At 36.4% G+C, this 22,210-nt stretch overlaps 1 protein-coding gene across 1 annotated transcript in view; it reads right to left on the minus strand.

Annotated features, from left to right (window-relative positions):
• Positions 1-346: 346 nt before the first annotated feature.
• The window catches only part of LOC127415377 (nephrocystin-4-like), a 30,880-nt gene continuing 9,016 nt past the window's right edge, over positions 347-22,210 (minus strand). The window contains exons 4-5 of the mRNA XM_051654095.1: positions 719-888; positions 347-422 (exon numbers count right to left, since the gene is read on the minus strand). Coding sequence (XP_051510055.1) covers positions 347-422; positions 719-888 — 246 coding nt within the window. The remainder of the gene's footprint in view (positions 423-718; positions 889-22,210) is intronic.

Raw genomic sequence — 22,210 nt, forward strand, 5'->3', positions numbered from 1 at the left:
ACATTTTGAAGAACCCCAATCGTTACATTTATTTTTTAGATCTAACTTTATTTTCTTTAATTGCTGCAACCTTTGTTATATTAATGTTAACCAGTTAAATTACTGTTAACTACTGCCAAGGTTTTAGAAAGGCTGCACTACCTACAACAGAAGCCTAAAATAATTTTGAAATAGCTGTTTGGCTATTGGTTGGGAATAATCACCAATAAACCACACAGCCTATGTGAGGTCAGCTGGAAAGGACAGTTGTTTCCAAGTCAAAGCTACAAATTTTTATATTTTCATAAAAGGTTACGAAGAGTAAAGTGTATTAAGAAAGTGAGTAGGGTCCATTTAGAATCAAAGGTCAACACTCACATTGCAGAGGGTCTTTCAGTATTGGGTGCAAGAGAGCTCTAGGGGTCCCATTAAATAGACTCAACCTGAAAAGGAATAATAGACAAAAAAATAAATAAAATTATAAGTTAAAACTGAAATGAAAATGTAATTTCACAGATATAAAGCTAGATTTTTAAAGCTATATACATTATATAATGTTTAACATTTTATTTGCAAATGTTAATTCAAATAGTTAAATTTAATCTATCATCTCATATACTGACCCCCTGAAGAACCTTCACAGACCCCTGGGTCTGTGACTGTGTGCTTTGGACATCCAGAGGAATGTAATTTTTTTATAATCAAAGGAAATGCAGCCCTGCTTTGAGGTGACCATTACCTTTCCTCCCCATGAGAGATGTTGTTCTCTGCGTGACCAGTGAAGAGCTGTAGGAGTCCGAACCCTGATCCCATTGCATTCTGGAAACCGTCTGTCCTGGGTGATAGAGACACCAACTCAACCAGTGCCACCATAGAGCTAAAACACAGAGAAGTGTGGAAGTACACCACCTAAAACAGAGACAGAATTTTTGATGAGGATGTAAGAAACACAACTGAAAAACTGTTGTTTTTTTCTCTCCTTTATCAGAGGAAATTCACTTGTCTTGCTATTTCTCCAAGATATTTCCAGAGAACAGAACAGAAAAAAGGTAGCTTGGGTGTAATAAGGTTGTTTCAAATGAGCACGCAGTGTCTCCTTTTCTGTTTCAAAACCTAGTGAGCTGCCTACGGAGGCATCATTTTAAGGCATCCTAGGCATGCTCCCGATGCAAAGACTGTTCCAAAAAGTAGGCAACTTAATTATGCTGCCTACTAAGATATGTTCTTTTGGCCAAATTCTAAGGCTGCATCCCATCCATCCTTTGTAGGGAAGGCAGTGCTAGACTGCACTGCAATGTGCTCAGTGAAAAAAAAAAGCTAAAACAAGGCAAGAACAATGTCGACTGTAAATACAGTAATTGATAATAAATTGATAAAAATTAGTTCAGTGTAATAAAAATGTATTACCCAATATTTGTTTGTGCTGTTTATGTATACATATAAGAATATTGTGTTGTTAGCTTAGCAACATTCTAACCTCAAACTTGGTGCGTCCCAAACCGCACACTTCTTTGTCATTTTGTACTATAAGTAGTGCAAGTAGTATGTTAACACTGAAAATGCAACAAAAAGAAGTGTATTATGAGTACCAGCATGATGCTGATGCATTTCTTCAAACATCAAAATGGAGTGTGGAATGTTAGACACTTCATGCACTCAGTGTCTGCAGCTTGCCGTACGTAGCGGAAGGGGCGGAGTTACCTGGCTGCGATGCTGGTCTGACAAAACAATTGCAAATAACGGAGATTGTAGCAACTAGCAAACTTCAGTGAAGACAGCACCTACAAATATAAGTTGAATGCTTTACCATCACCCCACACTGTGTGAATATGTAAGTAGTTTGCGATACAAGTGTTGAACTGAGGTTGGTTAAAATGCTAAAGCTAGCAGCAACACATTGCATGCAATTGAAATGTCACTTCCATCAGCTGTTAAACAGCAAATGCTTCTGTATAGTAATTCTTTTTTTTAACATTTTAAATCCACTACATGGCTGAGTGCATAGTGTACTGTATATTGTAAATGCATACAGTGTAGGGTGTCATTTAAGACACAGCTACAGAACTGAAATTATTTGAGCTTCCCGTGCAGAATGCTATTTGTGGGGTACAGTTGCTTCCTACACAGATTATTCCAAATCAGTCACTTATGAGCTTGACAGTTAGGATACAGCCTTAGAAGGTGGCTGCTGATGTAGGCAGTAGCAGTGAGGCAGCTTACTGGATTTTGGAAGAGTTTCCATCTGATATGCTGTGTGTCTTGGATGAATGTGTCAATGAGATTGTCTGAGAAAGTCTGCGGGCCATCTCTTAATATTTCCACCAGCCCCAAATCCTTTCTGCAGAAGATACAAATTCCCCTCTTTCACACACACATATATTCTAAGCTTAGCCCAAGGAAATATTCATTTCCCAGAATAACAATGTTTTCTCACTTGAAGCTTGGAGGCTAAATGAGAAATGGAGGCACCTATTAAAGTCTAGCAAGCACTGAACCAGTTTAACAATTACACCAAACACCTACTTACAGCACACCAATCAATAGCAACAGCTCTAATTATGCTGAAGGGGCTTTTAGGCTATAAAAAACTCAATCTAGACAAACATCAAATGAAAAAATTCAGCAAAATCTGCTGATGAGCAGAGCACAATCTATACTAGCACCCTGCACACAGCACAGTGAGTCACATTCACTTTATTTGTATGCATAATTCTAACAAGATTTCACATTCAAAACTCAATAACAAGACACATCTTTGTTCATGCAACTGCAATAATCTAAGCAAGACTGCTGTATTTATAAAACATAATTATTTGTGATATTTTTCCTGTTTTTAGTTGAAAAGCTACTGTTTATTCCAAATTTATGAGTAGGGATGGGCATTTGGAGTAATTCTGTAGTCGAGTACTTTAACACATAAGAAAACGAGAAAGTGATTACTTGAAATGTAGAATTTAAGTTCAACCTTCAACCTTTGAATTCGTTTTTTTCTTATTTAAAAATGAGCACTATGCATAAACAACAACTACATCTAGATTAAAAAATGACAAAATGCATTACACATAGAAACATACATTTCAAGTCTTCTAAAGTGATACAATCACTTTAAATAATGACAGAATTTTGTTATTGTGTTAACTTTTCCTTTAACAAAGCACAAACCAATACATTGAGTTGCAATGGCAAGATTTCGGTGAGAGAAGCCCACAGCAGGTATAGGCACATAGAAAAATCAAATAACAATATTCAAGTAGTGTTTTTACTAGTTGAATATTTAAAGCTGAACAAGTACTTGATTAATCGATTACTTGTGCACATCCCTACTTATGAGTAAAAGTTTATACATGTGTATTATTACGCCAATTATTATTACTACCAATACAAGCAGTCACATTTCGAAGTCACATTTATAATGTATGACTAAACTTTTTCATTTGACATAAAACTCAAATGGTGCTTGCCAATACAAACCTCCAATGTTTGGGTGTTCAATGTAGTTGCTAGGACATTTCTATATAGTTGCTTAAGTTTTTTGAGTGGTTTAATAGTGTTGTTATGCAATTGCTTCTAGGGCTGGGTATTGATGCAGATGTCCTCATTCGATTCCAATCCACAAACTCTCGATTTGATTTGATTCTGATTTTAATTCGATTAAATTTGATATTGATTCATAAGGGTACATTTCAGTTACAATGTCCCTTTTGCTTACATATGAAAGAACGTCCCTACCAGCTAATGCTGTTAATTATACAGGGGACCTACATTACAAAAATATTTAACTAATTATATTTTATTCATTTTTCATCATTTTGGCTTTTCAGAAAATGAACAAATCCATGTATTCAATCAATAAATAAGATATTATATTTAATATATTATTTTTTGTTACATGTTTATAGTATAACTGCATAATTTGTACTATATACAAGTATTTACATTGATTTGTTGAATGTGCTAACAGCGGTATTGTCTTAACAAAAGCGGCATTTCTGAAAAGAGCATCTGTAAATGAGCACATGTTAACAAGAGAGACTCGGCTTTATATCATCTGTGCTATGCATGATTAGAATTAATTGTTTATTTTTTGTTGTTTTTCCATCAACAACTGACTGAAGAGAACAGAAAGGGTATTAAAAGAGACATTACTCAATGACAAATGGGTCATGAGAATCTCATCTTTGGACACGCGTTACATGAAACAACTTTTACTCTTGCGCATTGAGTAAAAGATCAACCTTGGGATTTAAGAATCAATACCGAGATCATTCAAATGCGCGATGGATTGGAACATTTTTATTTTTACCCACCACTAATTGCTTCTGTGTTCTGGTTGCATACTGGCCTAAGTCCACCACTCTATGAAGATATTCTACATGGCTCAGGTCCATCCTTCAGTGCGATTGGGATTTTTCTTTCTTTGCTTGTTTTATCATCGATCACTTAGAACAGTAATACAACTCCTCTCCTCAAGATGCTACATGATGTAATGAGAATTCTCATTAAGTCTTTAACATGTGACATGTCTACTTCAAACTTTAGTTAAAAATTCTTCCATAAATAATATCCTGTCCTGTTACCGTCACTATATTTCAATTTGTGAGCCTTCAAATCATAAATCTTTGATACAGCCTAGAGCTTATCATGCATGATAAACTCACATCCCTAAAATACCAAACCACAAAGATTTAAGTGTGTCCGTTTACAAGTGATTCAACAGCAAGCAGAAGTGCACTGACTGATTTTATGGGCTGTGTGGGTTGATGGTGCTTGAGTCTTAAAATCTGACCACAAAAGCCCCTGCTAATTTTGGAATGTGTGGGTTGGAAAGGGTTTCAAACTTGAGGTTAGTTTAAATGCAGAGCAGAGGTTGTGCCATTGATTCAATTCACACTACTTACAGCAGTAAAGTAGCATACAGTAAAGCACAGGTTCACGAAGATCAGAATTAAAACAAAAAAATGAAATGAAATCATGATAGAAGTGCTCCCACAGTGCACTGATTTCAGTATCCGGTACCACAGTTTTTATTTTATCTGTATTTAACCAGGTGAGTCACTTAAGAATACAATTCTTATTTACAATAACAGCCTGACAGGCGGACAACAACCTCCTGAACTGCATTGCAATCTGAAATGTTTAACACTCAGTGACCCAAACATTGATATTTATTCTATAAATTCTTCTTTCCTCCTTAAAAGTGTTTTTAGGAAGCCACTGTTTTTAAAAATCATATGTTTGTTTCACCCAAAATGAAAAATTATCATTCACTGAACCTTCATGTTCCAAATCCCTATGACTTTCTTCAGTGGAAAACAAAAGGAGATGTTAGATACTCAAAATGACAGCCTCGGTATCTATTAAATTTTATTGTATGGGAAAAAGTTGCAATAAAAGTGGCTGGTGACTTAGGCTAAGATTCTGCCTAACATTTCCTTTTGTGTTCCATGGAAAAAATAAAGTCAAACGGGTTAGAACAGCATGAGAGTTAAGTAAATGATGACAGAATTTTTATTTTCGGTGAACTATCCCTTACATAATACTTTCTTGAGATTTTGCTAAATTACAAATCAAAGATGTTTCTACACTTTGATTGGAGTCCACCTGTGGCAAATTGCAAATCTGCAATTTTGGGTCTTTGAGGGGTTAGTATAGAATATAAACAGGAGTTAAATTGGGATGAAGTGGTGGCAGAAAAGGTGAAGAGGTGCCAGAATGCCGTTCTGGACCGTTCTGCCCCAATTCAGTCCCTGTATATAACACTTTTTGCAACAGTGTTTTCAAGCAATGAGTTTTAATCAGTCGAGTGTTACAAGTATGAAATGTGGGTCATGTAAAATTCACAACAAAGCACACATTTCAACTTTCAAAAACATCTTTCTAGCTGCTTTAACTTTTATCTTTACTGTTTTGATCATAACCTATGACATGCTTTTGTTTTGTTCTTTCCCTGTACTTCAAATTAACTGCAGTGAGATGAATAAACACAAAGTGCATTCAGAAAGTATTCAGACCCCTTCGTTTTTTCACATTTTGTAATGTTGTAGCCTTGCTACGCTATGCTAAAATGCTTTAAAAGTAAAAAAAAAAAAAAAAAAAATCACATCAATCTACACTCCATACCCCATAATGACAAAGCAAAAACCAGATTTTTGATAACTTTGAAAATGTATTGAAAAGAAAAAACTAAAATATCACATTGACATAAGTATTCAGACACTTTGCTAAGAAATTTAGCTCAGGTACATCCCATTTCTCTGGATCATCTTTGAGATGTTTCTACACTTTGATTGGAGTCCACCTGTGGCAAATTCAATTGAGCAGACATGATTTGGAAAGGCACACACCTGTCTATATAAGGTCTCACAGCTGAAAATGCATATCAGAGCAAAAACCAAGCCATGAGGTCAAAGGAACTGCCTGCAGAACTCAAAGACAGGATTGTGTCCAGGCACAGATCTGGGGAAGGCTAAAAAATTTCTGTTGCATTGAAGGATCCCAAGAGCACAGTGGCCTCTATAATTCTTAAATGGAAGAAGTTTGGAACAACCAGGACTCTTCCTAAAGCTGGCCGCCCAGCCAAACTTTGCAACTGGGGGAGAAGGGCCTTGGTAAGAGAGGTGACCAAGAACCCGATGGTCACTCTGGTTGAGCTCAAGAGATCATGTGCGAAGATGGGAGAAACTTGCAGAAGGACAACCATCACTGCAAAACTCCACTAATTTGGGCTTTATGGCATAGTGGCCAGACGGAAGCCTCTCCTCAGTGCAAGACACATAAAAAGCACCTAAAGGACTCTCAGACTGTGAGAAACCAGATTCTTTGGTCTGATGAAATGAAGATTGAACTGTTTTCAAGCATCATGTCTGAAGAAAACCAGGCACCGCTCATCACCTGTGCAATACCATCCCATAGTATGTCCTTGAGTGGCCCAGCCAGAGCCCAGACTTGAACCCAATTGAAAATCTCTGGAGAGACCTGAAAATGGCTGTCCACCAACAATCCCCATCCAACCAGATGGCGCTTGAGAGGATCTGCAGAGAAGAATGGCATAAAATCCCCAAATCCAGGTATGCAAAGCTTGTCGCATCATACCAACAAAGTTTTGAGGCTGTAATTGCTGCCAAAGGTGCTTCAACTAAGTTAAGGGTCGGAATATGTCAATGTGATTCAAAAGAATTTCAGTTCTCTTTTTAATAAATTTGCAAAGTTATTGAAAATCTGGTTTTTGCTTTGTCATTATGGGGTATGGAGTGTAGATTGATGTGAAAAAAATAAATGATTTAAAGCATTTTAGCATAAGGCTGCAACATAACAAAATGTGAAAAAAAATGAAGGGGTCTGAATACTTTCTGAATGCACTGTATTTGGATCCATATTCAGAGCATTTGCTCTCTGGTGGAATGTTGATTTGCATTGTGGTTGAGGCTGCTATTCCCCCGGCTCACAAGCTGGCTGTTTGGTCAGGGCTCTGAATACATATTTCCAATTCAGTGTCAGGGTCTCTTCTCTTTCTCTCCCTTTCTGTCCTCCTTTCAGTGGCATAGATACAGATATAGGGGACTAGATAGAATATCATTTAAATCTATTTTTCTATGATGCACACCATTATGGAAGACTGAATCAATGGATTACTTAGAATGATCTCAACACACCGTGGATCTGTGGATTATTAATTACATTTTGGAGAATGCTGCAAACAAAATGGTTTCTTTGTTTTGCTTAAACATGCATGAGATATGATTCATTTTGCCTTTGGGTCTGACATAAACCCTATGTTTTAAGGCAGGGGTCAGGAACCTTTTTTCACTAAGGAGCCAATTTTTAAATTTTTGGTTGAAGCATTTTTTCGAAAGAGCCATAGCACAAATGAATAATTAACTTTTTTCAAAAAACAAAATTTTTCAATAAAATTAAATGTTTATTATGCCCATAGACAACTCAAAAATACAAAAAGAAAACAAATATGCAACAATTAATAGGTAACATGTTGCAATATGGAATTGAGTACATGTGTTTGTGCAGGTCTCCATAAAATTACTTCATTTTACAATTGTTCATGAAAAAGTTCACTTCCCTTTTAGACTGGGCGATATGTAAAAAATATTTTGATGATAATCGCCTTAAAAAAATATCATGATATCCGATTATATCGTCAACCCCCCTGCTGAGGGTCAGTGAATATTTTTGCTTTATTGATTTCGCTTTAAAAATATAATTAATTTATTGAAACACGAAAAACAAAACATATACATAAAATACATTTCTAAATTCAAATTGCACTTTAAATGAAACATAATAGCAATTAAAATAACAAAGTAATCAAAAAATCTTATATATAACATTGCCGGCTTTTTTTCATCTGTTCTTCAAAATATAATCACACGTGTTGTCAAACGCAAATCTTTGTGTTTAATTTCTTGTCATACAGCACTCCAAGAAGTGGGTCGCCCACCACAGTGGCTGGTACATCAGCAAAATACTCCTGAAAACTCCACATTTGGCGTTTGTTCATTTCAAACCTTGTTCACCAGGAATAGGCTGTACGACAAATTTGGGAGAAAGGAAATCAAAGCAGTGTCATTGACTTTGCAATCACACCCACACTTTCTGCAGGAAAATTATCTCTAGAAAGTTTTAAACGATAACGTGTTGGTGAATGGTGAGACACCCCGCGAGCCACTTGATTTTTAACAAAGAGCCACTTGTGGCTTGTGATCCATAGGTTCCCCGATTTAAGGTCATCTATTCACATAGGTTGTTTTAATCAGCATCTGTGTGCAATATATAGCAAAAAAGGGCTGTGATGTATTTAAATATTAGCCTATCCTAATAATAAATAATCTGTATCCTACAAATTCATCCCTCTGTGAGGGGAAAATATTAGCTAAGAGATTGGAGAGGCTAACATTGGAGAACACAAACACTCATGACACAATCAAGACTCGCCAACACCATAAACGCATATAAAAATAAATGGGCTTCGGATTTTCAGCGGAGGGGATGCTGAAATTATCATTGCACAGATCTCCCCTCTCTCGCACTTTCCCTTTCCCGCTCTTCACAAGTAGAGAGGGTGTATGGCTTCTGATCTGTCTGCCAGAAATAGTTTGCATTTGTTTCAAATGCCCTCCCCCCAAAAAATTGTCAACAAATCATTAGTTAGGAACAGGCAGCGAGTTGTGAAATATCCATGTTATATTCGCAAGGGCACCAAGTCCTGGCAGAGTAGTATTATAATATGATCCAGAGCAGGCGGGAAGGACACTTTTAGCTTGGGTTTTTCATGCAGGCTGTGGTGTCACAGCGAGAGGGATTATTTGTAGGGTGTTCTGTTGTTATGGGCTCATTAATAAGGAACGGGACATTTTAAAGTACTGGGTTAGAGACCCTGTATTACTATTGTAAGTTGCCTTAGTAGAAGACCAAGCAAAGTTTATGTATGAGAATAAAAAATATAGTAACGGCAGAAAGCAGATAACAAACTAAGACTCCGGGGACTCTAACTAACCATGTGAAAGTGAATCATAGAGCACAGGGCTCTTGCCAAGGGGCATCTGCTCTCTCCTATTGCAGTCCAACAGATGAGAACGATGAAGGCCAGGACACTAATGATTGTACACTGTTTCTCACCGCTCGCTAATGGAGAAACATTTAGTAAAATTTAGGGTTGCTGAAGTAAACACAAAACAGCAAAATAAGTTACTATAGTTAGACTGACTACTTGGACCGGAAGTCAAAAACTGCTGATTAAGGACAAGATCATGGAGTCAAGACTGCAGTACTACAACAAGGTTTGTCCTGCATTAAACATTTTTTGGCTGCTACCCAAGTGAAAATTTGGCCCCTTGAAGCACATTTACCAGTAATCAAATACATCTTGCATTTGTCGATTTATGCTAAATATGCTTCCACAATCCACTACAGAATCACTCGCACAGGTGCACATGCCAACCATGTTTCCCTCGATATGCACAGTTCAAGACAGCATTGAGCGGATCACTCATGCAAGTCAATCAGACTTCCCTTGATATTGCAGAGCAGACCGCTAAACTTATGCAACTGTTTTGAATTCTAAAGAGAATTTTGTACTTTAAAATGTTATGGAGGAAGTCAAACTTCACAAAATGCTAGCCAGCCCTGAAATAAACAGCACTGACAAGATAAAAAGGAGACACCACTGTGCCATGCAACAACATATTTTACAAGGTTTTTCAAAATACACATTACCCTTACTAAACATTTATCAATGTTAATTATAACAGAAATGTTATATTTTCATATAAAATAATATAATGTATATAAATAAATAATAACTGTTTTTCATATGACTAAGCCATGGTAATGAGGAGTCATCCTCCATAGTTTTACCTGTGGTCATGGGATTACAAATGCCACTGTTAAACAATGGAAGAACAATCATTAACATAAGTGCAAGTACAATGTAGAATAAAGGTCTTAACATTTTGTATCTCCAAGAATTATGGACAATGTTTTCCTCCTATTTAATATATGTTCTGTTCTAATGATGTTTGATATTAGGACACTAACTGGCCTGGTAGTGTTTTAGATATATCTGGAGAGATGACTGAAGTGTGTAACTTTTTCAGTGTTAAAATGCTTTTTCCTATCCCAGCTTAAGCCATTCGTGGGTTAATTTTCTTAAAATCTATAAAACACTGTATTTCTGTGGCGCTATGAAAATTCCCCTTTTGTTTTGAGCGACCTGTCTAGCTCTTCACAACAACATTGACTCAACCAATGATATGAGTTGGGGCGGAACTATCTGTTTTTTCTATCAATGTATTCGGAAAGCTGTTTTGAAAGCATTGTTTTATTTTTGCAATTCTGTTTAATGGCAATAGTGAAGCAGAAATTAAACACTTAATCTTAATATAACTAAGAGCAAAACAAACATTTTTATTAGAAGCACAGTCGCAATTCAGTACAGTAGTCTACTCATGGGTACAGAATATTATAACTACCCCTATAGAGGGTTGTATGGCTGGGCGATATGACGATATACTGTATGACATAAAGTGTCAATCGATTTAGCTATTTCGTGTATATTGTGATTTGTAATTATCCATGTGCGTATCTATTAGTGGGCAAGGCTTCACGTGAGACTAAGAGTGTTTAAAAAAAATGGACTGAGTTTTTATGGCATTCAAAAATTTTCGGTGGCCACCCAAGCAAATTCAATGACATTAATCTTGCATTTGGCACTTCATAAACATCTCATCTGACACGTGAATCTATGTTTCATGTTCCTGTCACGTGCGCTATCTCTGGAGCACGCAAGTGTGCGCAAGTCTAGGAGGCTTCCCGATATTTACGGGAGAGCGCAGTGCAGGATCACTCGTGCTACTCAATCATTTTTAGCCAATGAAAAACCCTGAAAAAACATCTCAACAAAATGGGACGACTCCAAAACAAGTCAAGAAAATAAAGTGGAGCTTGTTATTTAAACAGACATCTGTGGTGTAGGTTCACAAAAGCCAACATAGAGCAGAAAAATGTAATCTGCAAACTGTGTCGCATGACGTTAATCACTCGTAATACAAGTAATTTTTTTTTACTTCCTCAAATGAAGCATGTAAAAGAATATTATGAAAGCCAAAAAATGCACTCCAGGTTTATATTTACTTAATATTTATTTTCTCCAAGAAGTTTTGCAGTATATATATTTGGGATATTTTGTTCAAGAAGAGTTTACTTATGCATTATTTTATTTACTTATGCATTCAATATATTTTGATATATTTTGTTATTGTGATATAAAATTACTCATCATGATATAAGATTTTGGTCATAACGCCCACCCCTAGAGGGTACTTAAATTAAGTTAGTTTAGTTGATTTACCACAGCACCTCAAAAATCTATTTTTAATTTCAAAAGGTTCCAGATTGAGATCAAAAGGTTAGATGATCAATAATAACTCCTATATCTGATGGAAACATGAAATGTTATTAAGTATTCATGTTAAATATAAATTAATGGCATGTAATAAACCAACTTCGAACGTGTGGATGACCGTGTACGTCAACCACTATCAAAGACCATTTTTGACCCAGGAAAAAGTGGCTTCTCCCTATACCAGAAAAAGGCACAACATGGCCAGTTCTTTTATAGCTCTTCTATATATATACTGATTGCATTGGTGCAGTTAAGTAAGTTTTAGTTTCACAAACTGCTTTTGTGCTTCAAAAATGTACATGAATGCACTTTTGCTTTCATGACAACTTTGAGACATTTTTTGTTTTTGTGACGTTAATTCACAAATATAACTGGTCTAATCTGTTTCCACAAGAGTGGCATTTGAAATGCAAAAAAAATTGAAATTGAAAGAAAGCCTTTTTTTATTTCATTCAGAAAAATACCAGGTAAAACACAAACAAACACAAATTAATCATATCAGTTATCATATTTTGATCCATTAAGTAAGTTTTCTTTAATTAAAGCAACACTGTCAAAATTGTGAAAGGTTATACTACTCAAATGCATGTGACATCAAATAAACAAGAATTAGGTTAGAATTAATCCAAAAGTATTCCAAAAGCTAACAGATCAAAATACTTCAAAATGTAATCAATTAGATTACATTATTGACTACAATTTTAGTAATGTCATTTGTATTGTGTACCAGATTACAATTCAAATGTAACCTACCCATATCAGAGTTCGGCAACCTATGACGTGTGTATTTAATTATGAGTTGAATGGGAACCTAAACACTTTTAAAGTGTGACTAATCTGCACTAGTCAAACACAGACAAGCACAGCACATGCAAACCAGTAATGCTTTACGAGCCGCAGATATCACAGCACAGCGCTTCACTTTTTAACACTGTTATTGTCTGAGATGTTCATCCAATAGCCTACCCACTTCATAAACCACGGAATGACAGTGATTTTCAAACTATACATAATTAAGGGGAAAGGGCAAGCACACAAAAACACACATTGTGAGGTTCAAAAGTCTGAGTCTGATGCAAAATCTCAAACTTCAACTAGGAAATGTAACTGTTTTATACAAGATTTCTTGCTTCCATAGAAGCGCACAAGATGATTTTTGGAACATTCTAAAATCATGCTGAATAACATGATGCATGCTGTCATTTAAGCTCAAGGAGTATAGACAAATTATGAAGAAACTCTGGAATTCATGTTAATTAAATTCAATTAAATGATTCACTCAAATTGTTATGCTGATAATATAATTTGTAATGAAAAAAGAACTGTGCATTAAAGCATTAAATTGGAAAAATTCAAAATAGAGGCATTTATACAAGTAGGCTTGAACTTTTGAAACCACGTTATACATATTGTTTAGGCCACATACAGTATATGCATACATGTGGGGCACAATGATTAACAAGGAAAAATGTCAAAAAGGTCACTGACCCCTGGTTTATATGTATGTATGCACACTGTATTTAGTTACAAAGAGGAAAATATGCCAAAATGTTTGGCTGTAACGGCAAAAAAAAAAACATTATCTTAATTGTGATACATTTTTTTAATCCATTGAAAGCCCTTGTTAAACACTTTTCTTAGGTTATGGAGATCAAAAGAACCTGTACCCTGCAAGTAGAGATATTACTTGCCCTAATTGGCAGCATTTGGCCGTAATAACATATCAGGATCCATCTTTCAGCTCTGTTGTGTTGAACATTTACCTTAAGAATAAAAAGGCTTAAAACCAGCCTCTTTGGGCCATATGTATCCCAAAAAACACAGAAGGCATAGCGAATCAAATTTAAGGTGCATATGTAGTCTGCAGGTAAACTTTACTGACCTTACCAATCAATACAGCAGTCCAGGCAAGATAACCTGAATTAACCTCTTCTGATCACTACTGTTACCATCCCTCACTCACTCACATGTGTGGGAATTTACACTGTGTGGGTCCCGATAGAGCCAGCAGATGGAGAGTGATGGGGATCTATGTTTTGAAGGGAATGCTTGTTTGAATTGAGAGAGACCTAATAATTTTTTGTTGGATTAATATGATCCATGTGTTTCTGAACTGATTTAAATTCTGACCTATAGCTCTAAGAGACGAGTCGAGCGTAATGAGGGGAGAGATGTTCCTTTTGAGGCATTTAAAGGGAATCACGGCTTATTTAGGTGATGTGTGGAAGTCTTCAAGATGTATAGTCACAAGGAGAATAGATGAGAATGCTGAAGAAACCTGGACTAATGAAGCAAATGAGTTGTTCTTTTGAGTCATTTGTTTTTAATGATTCTATCAAACCATTTCATAAATAATTTTTAAATCAGTCACTCTGAGAAGTTTTTGGAAGTAAAACTATACAATGAATGATATGACTGGAACCATTCGCAAGTTCTCCCCCTTACTCTGTGTGTGTGTGTGTGTGTGTGTGTGTGTGTGTGTGTGTGGGGGGGGGGGGGGGGGGCAATATGATAAGGCAATAAATAGTTACACTTACAGTTTCTCAATTGCTCAAACACATTTCTTGAAATTATGCCTCCTTTTCTCGAAACTCTAAACACAAATCCATAACTTCTCACCCAATTCCCCAAACTTCCTATTTTCAGGTCAAAATGAAGCTCTCCACTCAAAACCATTCAATCTTGCTGAAAAACCAAACTTTGCCTTCAGACAAGACACACAAGCCCTCAAAAACACACACACACTACAACAGTCTCAAACTGGTAAGATAAATTCAAAAATACTACGGAAATATGTTATGTTGCTTGTGGTTCTCCCCCTCAAAAACCTTTTCACACGATGAACACAACAAAAGACACAAATGTATACATTCGCAAATGTTTTTATTCCTTAAAATGTACTGTACAGTACAATACACCAAACAACAACAAAATTATTCTGCCCAATTCTTTGGTCTGGGACAGGCCAGAGAATCTCATCAACAGGCCAGCTTTCAATCTCAAAGATTCTCTGCAAAACACATGAAACACAGTAGAGTAAATGACTACCCTGAAACACAGTTCAAGAGGGCACAAATGGCAGACCACCACATGTACTTTGTGCTACAGTATAAACTGCTGTACTGCTATACTGTGACAGTACACAATACTTCATACAATATAAAAATTCATACTTGAACATATTCCAGATGTTGGTCTTTCACTCTGTCAGAGTTTCGTTCGAAAGGGACGTGGTAGGCCTGTTTCATCCGGAACCTGTGCTTTCGGAGGATGCGATCAATTGTGGAGAGGCTGATGGCAATTATCCCTCAAAATTCGTGATTGTCTTCAATCACTCTCCTTTGAATCTCTCGCAGGTGGATTACATTGTTGGCAATGACCATATTTACCAGCTCCCTCTCTTGCTCCTCCAACAAAAGCCTTAGCCTGCCTCCACCAGGTGGTCATCTCTGTGTCCTACAAAAACAGAAGTACTGATTACTGTAACTGTAACACATCCTTTTTACAAAATGGAAGCATACAGCAACTCTATCTGCATTTGATGCATTTCTTTTTTAGTATAGTGCAACAGCTACAGTACATGTATGTGTTGTAATAGCACAGAGTACAGCACTCAAGTTACAGTAGAGAGCAGTCTGAAGTACACCTACCTGTTTTCCTCCCTGAAGGTTCTTATGATCGAGGCGACGGTGAAGCAACTCAAGTTTGGCTGTACTCGTTGCCCAGCCTCCCTCAGTCATACCATGGACAAGGACATGGTCAACTAGAGTGGCACGAATTTCATGCAAAGACTGCTTGTCTCCTTGCCCTTGCCCTTGCTCCTCCTCCTCTCCGGTGTCCTCGACCTCTTCCTTCACGTCTCTCGGGCTCCACTGTTCCAAAACTGAATGAACAGACTCGGGCCCTTTTATCTATATATTGAAGGTTCTGATTTGTGTGTGATCAGTTTTGACTCTTTGTGTTTCCACCTGGGTAAATGTGTGCTAATTGAGCTCAATCTGTGCTGATTTGAGTGAACAATACTGAATGCTAGTGCTTTCTAAATGACCACATGGTGTAGGCAATGAGAAATGAAGGGATTTGTGTGTAGAGTTTTGCAGTGACAGTTCAACAAATCTGACTCATGAGTGTGCATTTTGATAAATGGCATTATGGTTTTGACATTTTAGTTCAAAAGCCTGGTAATAGTGTTTAAGCAATTGAGAACAACTGTAATAATCTGAATAAACAATTCTCCTGCCAAATAATTTAGTTCATTAGCATGAACTCCCGGCTGTTTATGGTTGCTAAGCAACATATTATTATGCATTAATGTTGAATGTCCAATCACAGGTATTCTGCATTTTACAAAAGCTTAGAATCTGGCTTATCCACTCCGAATTTACAGTCTGAAATCTTGGTTTCATAATTGCTTTTAAAAGCAATGAAAATAAACTGTACAAATTAACCAAATCGATACAATTAACTGAACTTCTCAGCTTTAGTTGTCACCTACCGCAGTCTCTCTCATTCTAATAAATACAGTACCATATTTAAAAAACAATAAATCAATATGCTGAAAACATATTCATATATCTGAGTGATGGAGGCTGTATATGTAGTCTACACACAGTACCTACATTTGCATGTATGAATGTTTTTTTTGTGGTGATGTATGCATGAAAGGCGTGTGTGTGTGTGTGTGTGTGTGTGTGTGTGTGTGTGTGTGTGTGTCAGGCTGCCGACTGATGTGATGGAGCCGAGTCTGTTAGGTTTGTGAGACACTTTGTTTGACTACTGCAGGACTCTATTTACTTTGGCTGTGTTGTTTCTGCAGCTTTGCCCTCAGGCTGGATGCCCAGGCCACGGTTTGTTTATTTTGGTGGGAATTGGAGTACCTCTGCACACAGCACCCAAATTAAAAACCACGTCCTCATTGTCATGGCGAGGTGCCAGCAAAGATTATTCGTGTTAAGTCAAACATGAAAACACAAAAGTCACGAAAACAAAATAATAAACATTGAGGACGTTTGAGGAGTATTTTAATGAGCATTGATGGGTTCTAGACATAGTGAATTATAAATAAAAGGCAAATAAATAAAGTTTGCATTAACTTTAAACATTACAAATGCAATGTGGTCATGCAGTGTTTTAGACAATTAGCATTTTCATCAATTATTTTGTAGAAAATGCTATATGTTTTAAAAAAAAATATGTAATACCAATATTAGGGCTGAAACGGTTAGTCGACGTTATCGACAATGTCGACAATAAAAAATTGTCGACAACATTTATTTTTTTTTGTCAAATAGTCGTTTGATGTCATTTAACTTAACATGAGATCATATGAAACTCCAATGATGGTGCACGAGAGGAGCACTGCAGCTCGCACCTGACTGAGGAGAGGAAGAGAAAGCTCACAGTCCAGATGCACTCTAAACTTTCCAAACAGCTTCAGGTGATGTAGTTATTTAAGATACATTCTCTTAAAGCAAGTCTAAATATCTAATATGTTGCTTCTCAAGTAAATGTATCTTGTTTTAAGGATTTTTAGACAATTTTAGATGGAAAACAAGACAAAAACACTTGATAACAATATAATGTTGCTGTGAATTTTTTACTGAATTAAAATTAATAAGAAGTATGTTTTCCTTTAATTCAGTGAATGTCATTTAGAGGTATTTTTAAAAGATGATTTTGTCCTCTTTATTGTTAGTAAGCACGTTTAATACAACCTTTTAAGTCGGGGCACAAGCTGAATAGTCGGTTAAGAGCTAATGATTAATCGTTGCAATAATTTTCCTAATAGTCGAATTATCGTTCTAATAATCGTTAGATTAGACGATTATCAAAATAATTGTTAGTTGCAGCCCTAACCAACATGGACACAAAGACAGCATTTCCATGAACTGGACACAGTAAATCACATAAATGATTTATCATTTATCACTTCGGACAACCTTATTTGTCAATGACGCTAATGTTCCAGGTAAACAGGCTCTTAGTGCCATAACATATTCTCACTGCACGCCATGGTTAAGAAAACCCTCCCTTGTTCAGTAGATAAACTTCTGATCCATCAAGGGGGCAATTTTTAAGATGAGTGAATTGAAATGTTCATTACTTTCACCTGGAGCCCTCATCAAGCAACAGGTTGCCCTGTATTTCAGAAGCAATCATCTGTGGGCCATTATACATCTAAAAATAGCCCCAGTCTGCAGTTAAAGCAAAAGATCATGTTGAAGCCCTGTTTTAATGATCTGGAAAATTTGCTGACACCCTGCTCTCGCCACAGGCATGAAACGAGGGCTGTGGCAATGCCACTGACAATGTTCATGCTCATATACACGCATAGAAATATGAACAAACACACACATACCAGCTCCATCATCTGGGAAGAGAGAAAGGACATATCTCCGTCAACTCACTAAGTACACAGCATTTCTCAAAACAGTGGCATAACTGCAGCTGAAGTTGTATTTCCATATTTTCAGAAGAACATAGGCCAGATTAAAAGCATGTGTCTAAGAACCAACTAGGGGGTGAATAGCAGAGATGTAATTTCCACAGTTGTGCCATAGATTGAACTGCTGTTTATGAACCCTCTGGGCTCAGAGCGCTCCTTGGACAGAGAAGCAATTAAACCTTATAAAGTTGTTTCTTTGAAACATCATGGTAGGGGCTACTAACAATACAGTTATCCCTTGTTTGTGTACAAGAGCTTCAAACTGGATTGAAACCTAGTACCTTACAACTATATACACAGAACAGTTCAATTGAATAGAGAATTACAAACCAGAGAACTGCTGCTTTCAAGGATGTTTGCAAGGAACACATTTCGACATATTTGATAGACCAACTTTCAAAAAGGGGCAAATGCATGTTAATAGCCTTAAAAAATAGTTATAAATGACAAAAACAACAAAAAATAAATAATATATATACAGTATATTCTCACAGAGCACTTTATTAGGAACACCTGTAGACCTGCATATTAATGCGATTACCAAATCAGCCAATCGTGTGGCAGCAGTGCAATGCATAAAATCATGCAGATAAGGGTCAGGAGCTTCAGTTAATGTTCACATAAACCATCAGAATGGGGAAAAAATGTGATTTCAACTGTGGCATAATTGTTGGTGCCAGATGGGCTGGTTTGAGTATTTCTGTAACTGCTGATCTCCTGGGATTTTCACACACAACATTTGATCTAACCGTGGTTATTGTGCACTTTAAATTCCAATTATATTTTAATGCCCAAACAAGGGCATTTTAAGCAAATAAATAAATTCTATGAACGGCACGTTTGTGTGTCATTCAGTTAAACTCCAAGTGTCACTGAGCCAGACCGCGGAATGTCAACCAGAGCAGCTCCTTTTCGGAAGAGCTCGTGAAGCGCTTCAAGCGCTCTGATGCACATGCCATCAGCAGAGGCTCATGCCAAAAGTCACACAAAAATATAAACAAACAAAGATAAACTTTGAAAGTGAATGCAATGCGCTACGGTTTCACTTTAATTTAATGATTGTGTAATGGCAAATGTTTCTGGTCAAAGCAGGTTCAAACACACAGTGTTAATGACACAAGTGAAGAAATGAGGACAGAAATATTTTACTATTGCTTAATATAATATAATATTATATAAATATAATAAAAAAAATAAAATTATATATATATACATACATGCACACACATACACACTATACCGGTCAAAAGTTTTGAAACACTTGACTGAAATGTTTCTCATGATCTTAAAAATCTTTTGATCTGAAGGCAAATGCTTACATGTTTGAAATTAGTTTTGTAGACAAAAATATAATTGTGCCACCATATTCATTTATTACATTATAAAACTAAAACTTAATAAAAAATAAAAAAAATAAAAGTTTTTGAAATTGATGACTTGGACCAAATAATAAAGAAAAGCAGCCAATAAGTGCCCAACATAGATGGGAACTCCTTCAATACTGTTTAAAAAGCATCCGAGGGTGATACCTCAAGAAGTTGGTTGAGAAAATGTCAAGAGTACATTTCTGCAAAATCTAGGCAAAGGGTGACTACTTTGAAGATGCTAAAATATAACACAGTTTTGATTTATTCTTAACCTCTTTCCAGATACCTTGGCATTAGTGTATACTATCAGTTTATGATAGGGATGGGCATTCAGCAATAATTTGGTATTTGAATGTTTAACTCAATCGATGAGTTCAGTGATGGCGACGTCTTCCACTGGGGCTCAGGGCCACGTTATAGTGGGTGAGGAGCTGGATTCCGTTTCAACAGCCTTGGACACAAAGGAGCTGAGGAATGCTGATCTCCTGGAAGCACCGAGAGGGTTCTTGCAATCTGTAACATGCAGATATACAGCCATTACTGTATGTCGGTGCAAGATTCATCATCTGGAACACGCAGATGCACGAAACTCGGAGAAGGTTTGCTCACCAGAGCTAAATCTTGTCGCTGTAGTTATCTCCCTGGTATATGGATTCCAAACTTGGCGTTGCAATAGTCTCTTGCAGTGAGACTTGGTATTTTATCGATCTTCTTGGAGACACTAAGAACATTGGATGATCTGTTATCCTCTCTCTTGTGGAGTGAGACTTAGCATGTTGGATGGTTTGTAATCTGTTACATCTCCTACCACTCTAACACGTTAATTTTGACCGCTTAAATAAAAACACACATCGGTTGTTTTCAGTAGCGTGAACAACTACTTGACCGTCTGTTCTAGTTGGAACTTTTTCCATCGGAACCAACATTTTTTCATCATTTACAAAACATTGAAACCATTGATGGATAATTTAAAAAATGCCCTCTATCACTTTGACAGCTAGAAAAAGTACAGTACTGTGCAAACGTTTTAGGCACTTGTGAAAAATGTTGCATAGTGAGGATGTCTTCAAAAATAATGTCATCAATATTTTTCATTTATCAGTTAACGTCATACAAAGTCCAGTAAACATAAAAAAAGCTACATCAATATTTGGTGTGACAACCTTTGCCTTCAAAACAGCACCAATTCTCCTAAGTACACCTGGACAGTTTTTCTTGGTTGTTGGCAGATAGGATGTTTCAAGCTTCTTGGATGTCTCAACTGCTTCTGTCTCTTTATGTATCCCAAACTGACTCAATGTTCAGTGGGGGGCTTTGTGGGGACCATGCCATCTGTTGCAGGGCTCCTTGTTCTTCTATTCTATTCTATTCTATTTACAAAAGGAATGTTTGTGAGTGTAAAATGTATATTTCCTATTGACACACTAAAGCTGAAGATTTAAATAACCATCTTAAGACAGATGCTTTGGTAAAACATCTTTTGTGCCTAAGACTTTTGCACAGTACTGTATGACTATTGTCTATTTCTCTACTTTTGAAACATACCCACAGTAAAGGATGTTAGGGATAAGAAGTGAAGGAAAGGTGAGGAAAAGTTTTAATTAAAAGTTTTAATTAAAAGAACGGGAGAGAGACATGAGAATTTGGGGAGAGAAATGAGAGATGCCAAGTGTTGTCCAGTGGAACAGTTCATGGAATAATATTTATTAAATTGGGTGACAAGATCACAAGACCGTCAGATCACATTGCGAGAGAAGAATAAAAACCCAAAACACAGCACTTGGTATGAGCTGTTATTGCGATACGTTACATTAAAAATACCAAGCGTTACAATAATTTACTGTACAAAGTTTTGTGTTTAAATTGAATGTTTACTTGACCAAATTAACAAATAAAATATATTTGCTCCTCTGAACTCAGGCTTGTCACTTGTTCATGATTTTAGTTCTTTAAATCTTCTCTGACAGAAAATCTACAACCCATTCAGTCACAATGACAGATAATTATTTTTAGCGAAACCTCTGAAATGTGCCAGTAACTTTGAAACTGAAAGATTAACAATAGAAGTTTTTTTTTTTTTTATTATTATTATTATTATTATTTATTTTTTAGCACAAGGAATGCAGTATGAGACAAATAACTGTCAACTTCAAGCGGCCATTTTAAATATTTCAAACCGGTCAGAATTGGCCCACTAATTGATAAACTGACTGATAGACTGAGATTTTTTCCATTCTCCTGATGGCGTTTTAGTGTAAAAATAAATAAATAAATAAATAAATATCTGCCTCATTTCAGTCACCAGAGTGGATTTGCTTCTGCATCCTGTATGCTTCTCTGGATCTACTGTATCAAGCACAAGCTGTAAGTGAAACAAGGCTGTTAAAATGAGTCATTACAGCATAGAGCTTTGAGCTCATGTAGCAGCCAGTCATATAGATCTGTTAAATCCATAACATCAAACTTCTCAAGACTCCTGCTCATGGTCTCTCTCTCTCTCTCTGC

Source organism: Myxocyprinus asiaticus, chromosome 24, assembly GCF_019703515.2.
Source record: "Myxocyprinus asiaticus isolate MX2 ecotype Aquarium Trade chromosome 24, UBuf_Myxa_2, whole genome shotgun sequence".
NCBI classification, from domain to species: Eukaryota; Metazoa; Chordata; class Actinopteri; order Cypriniformes; family Catostomidae; genus Myxocyprinus; species Myxocyprinus asiaticus.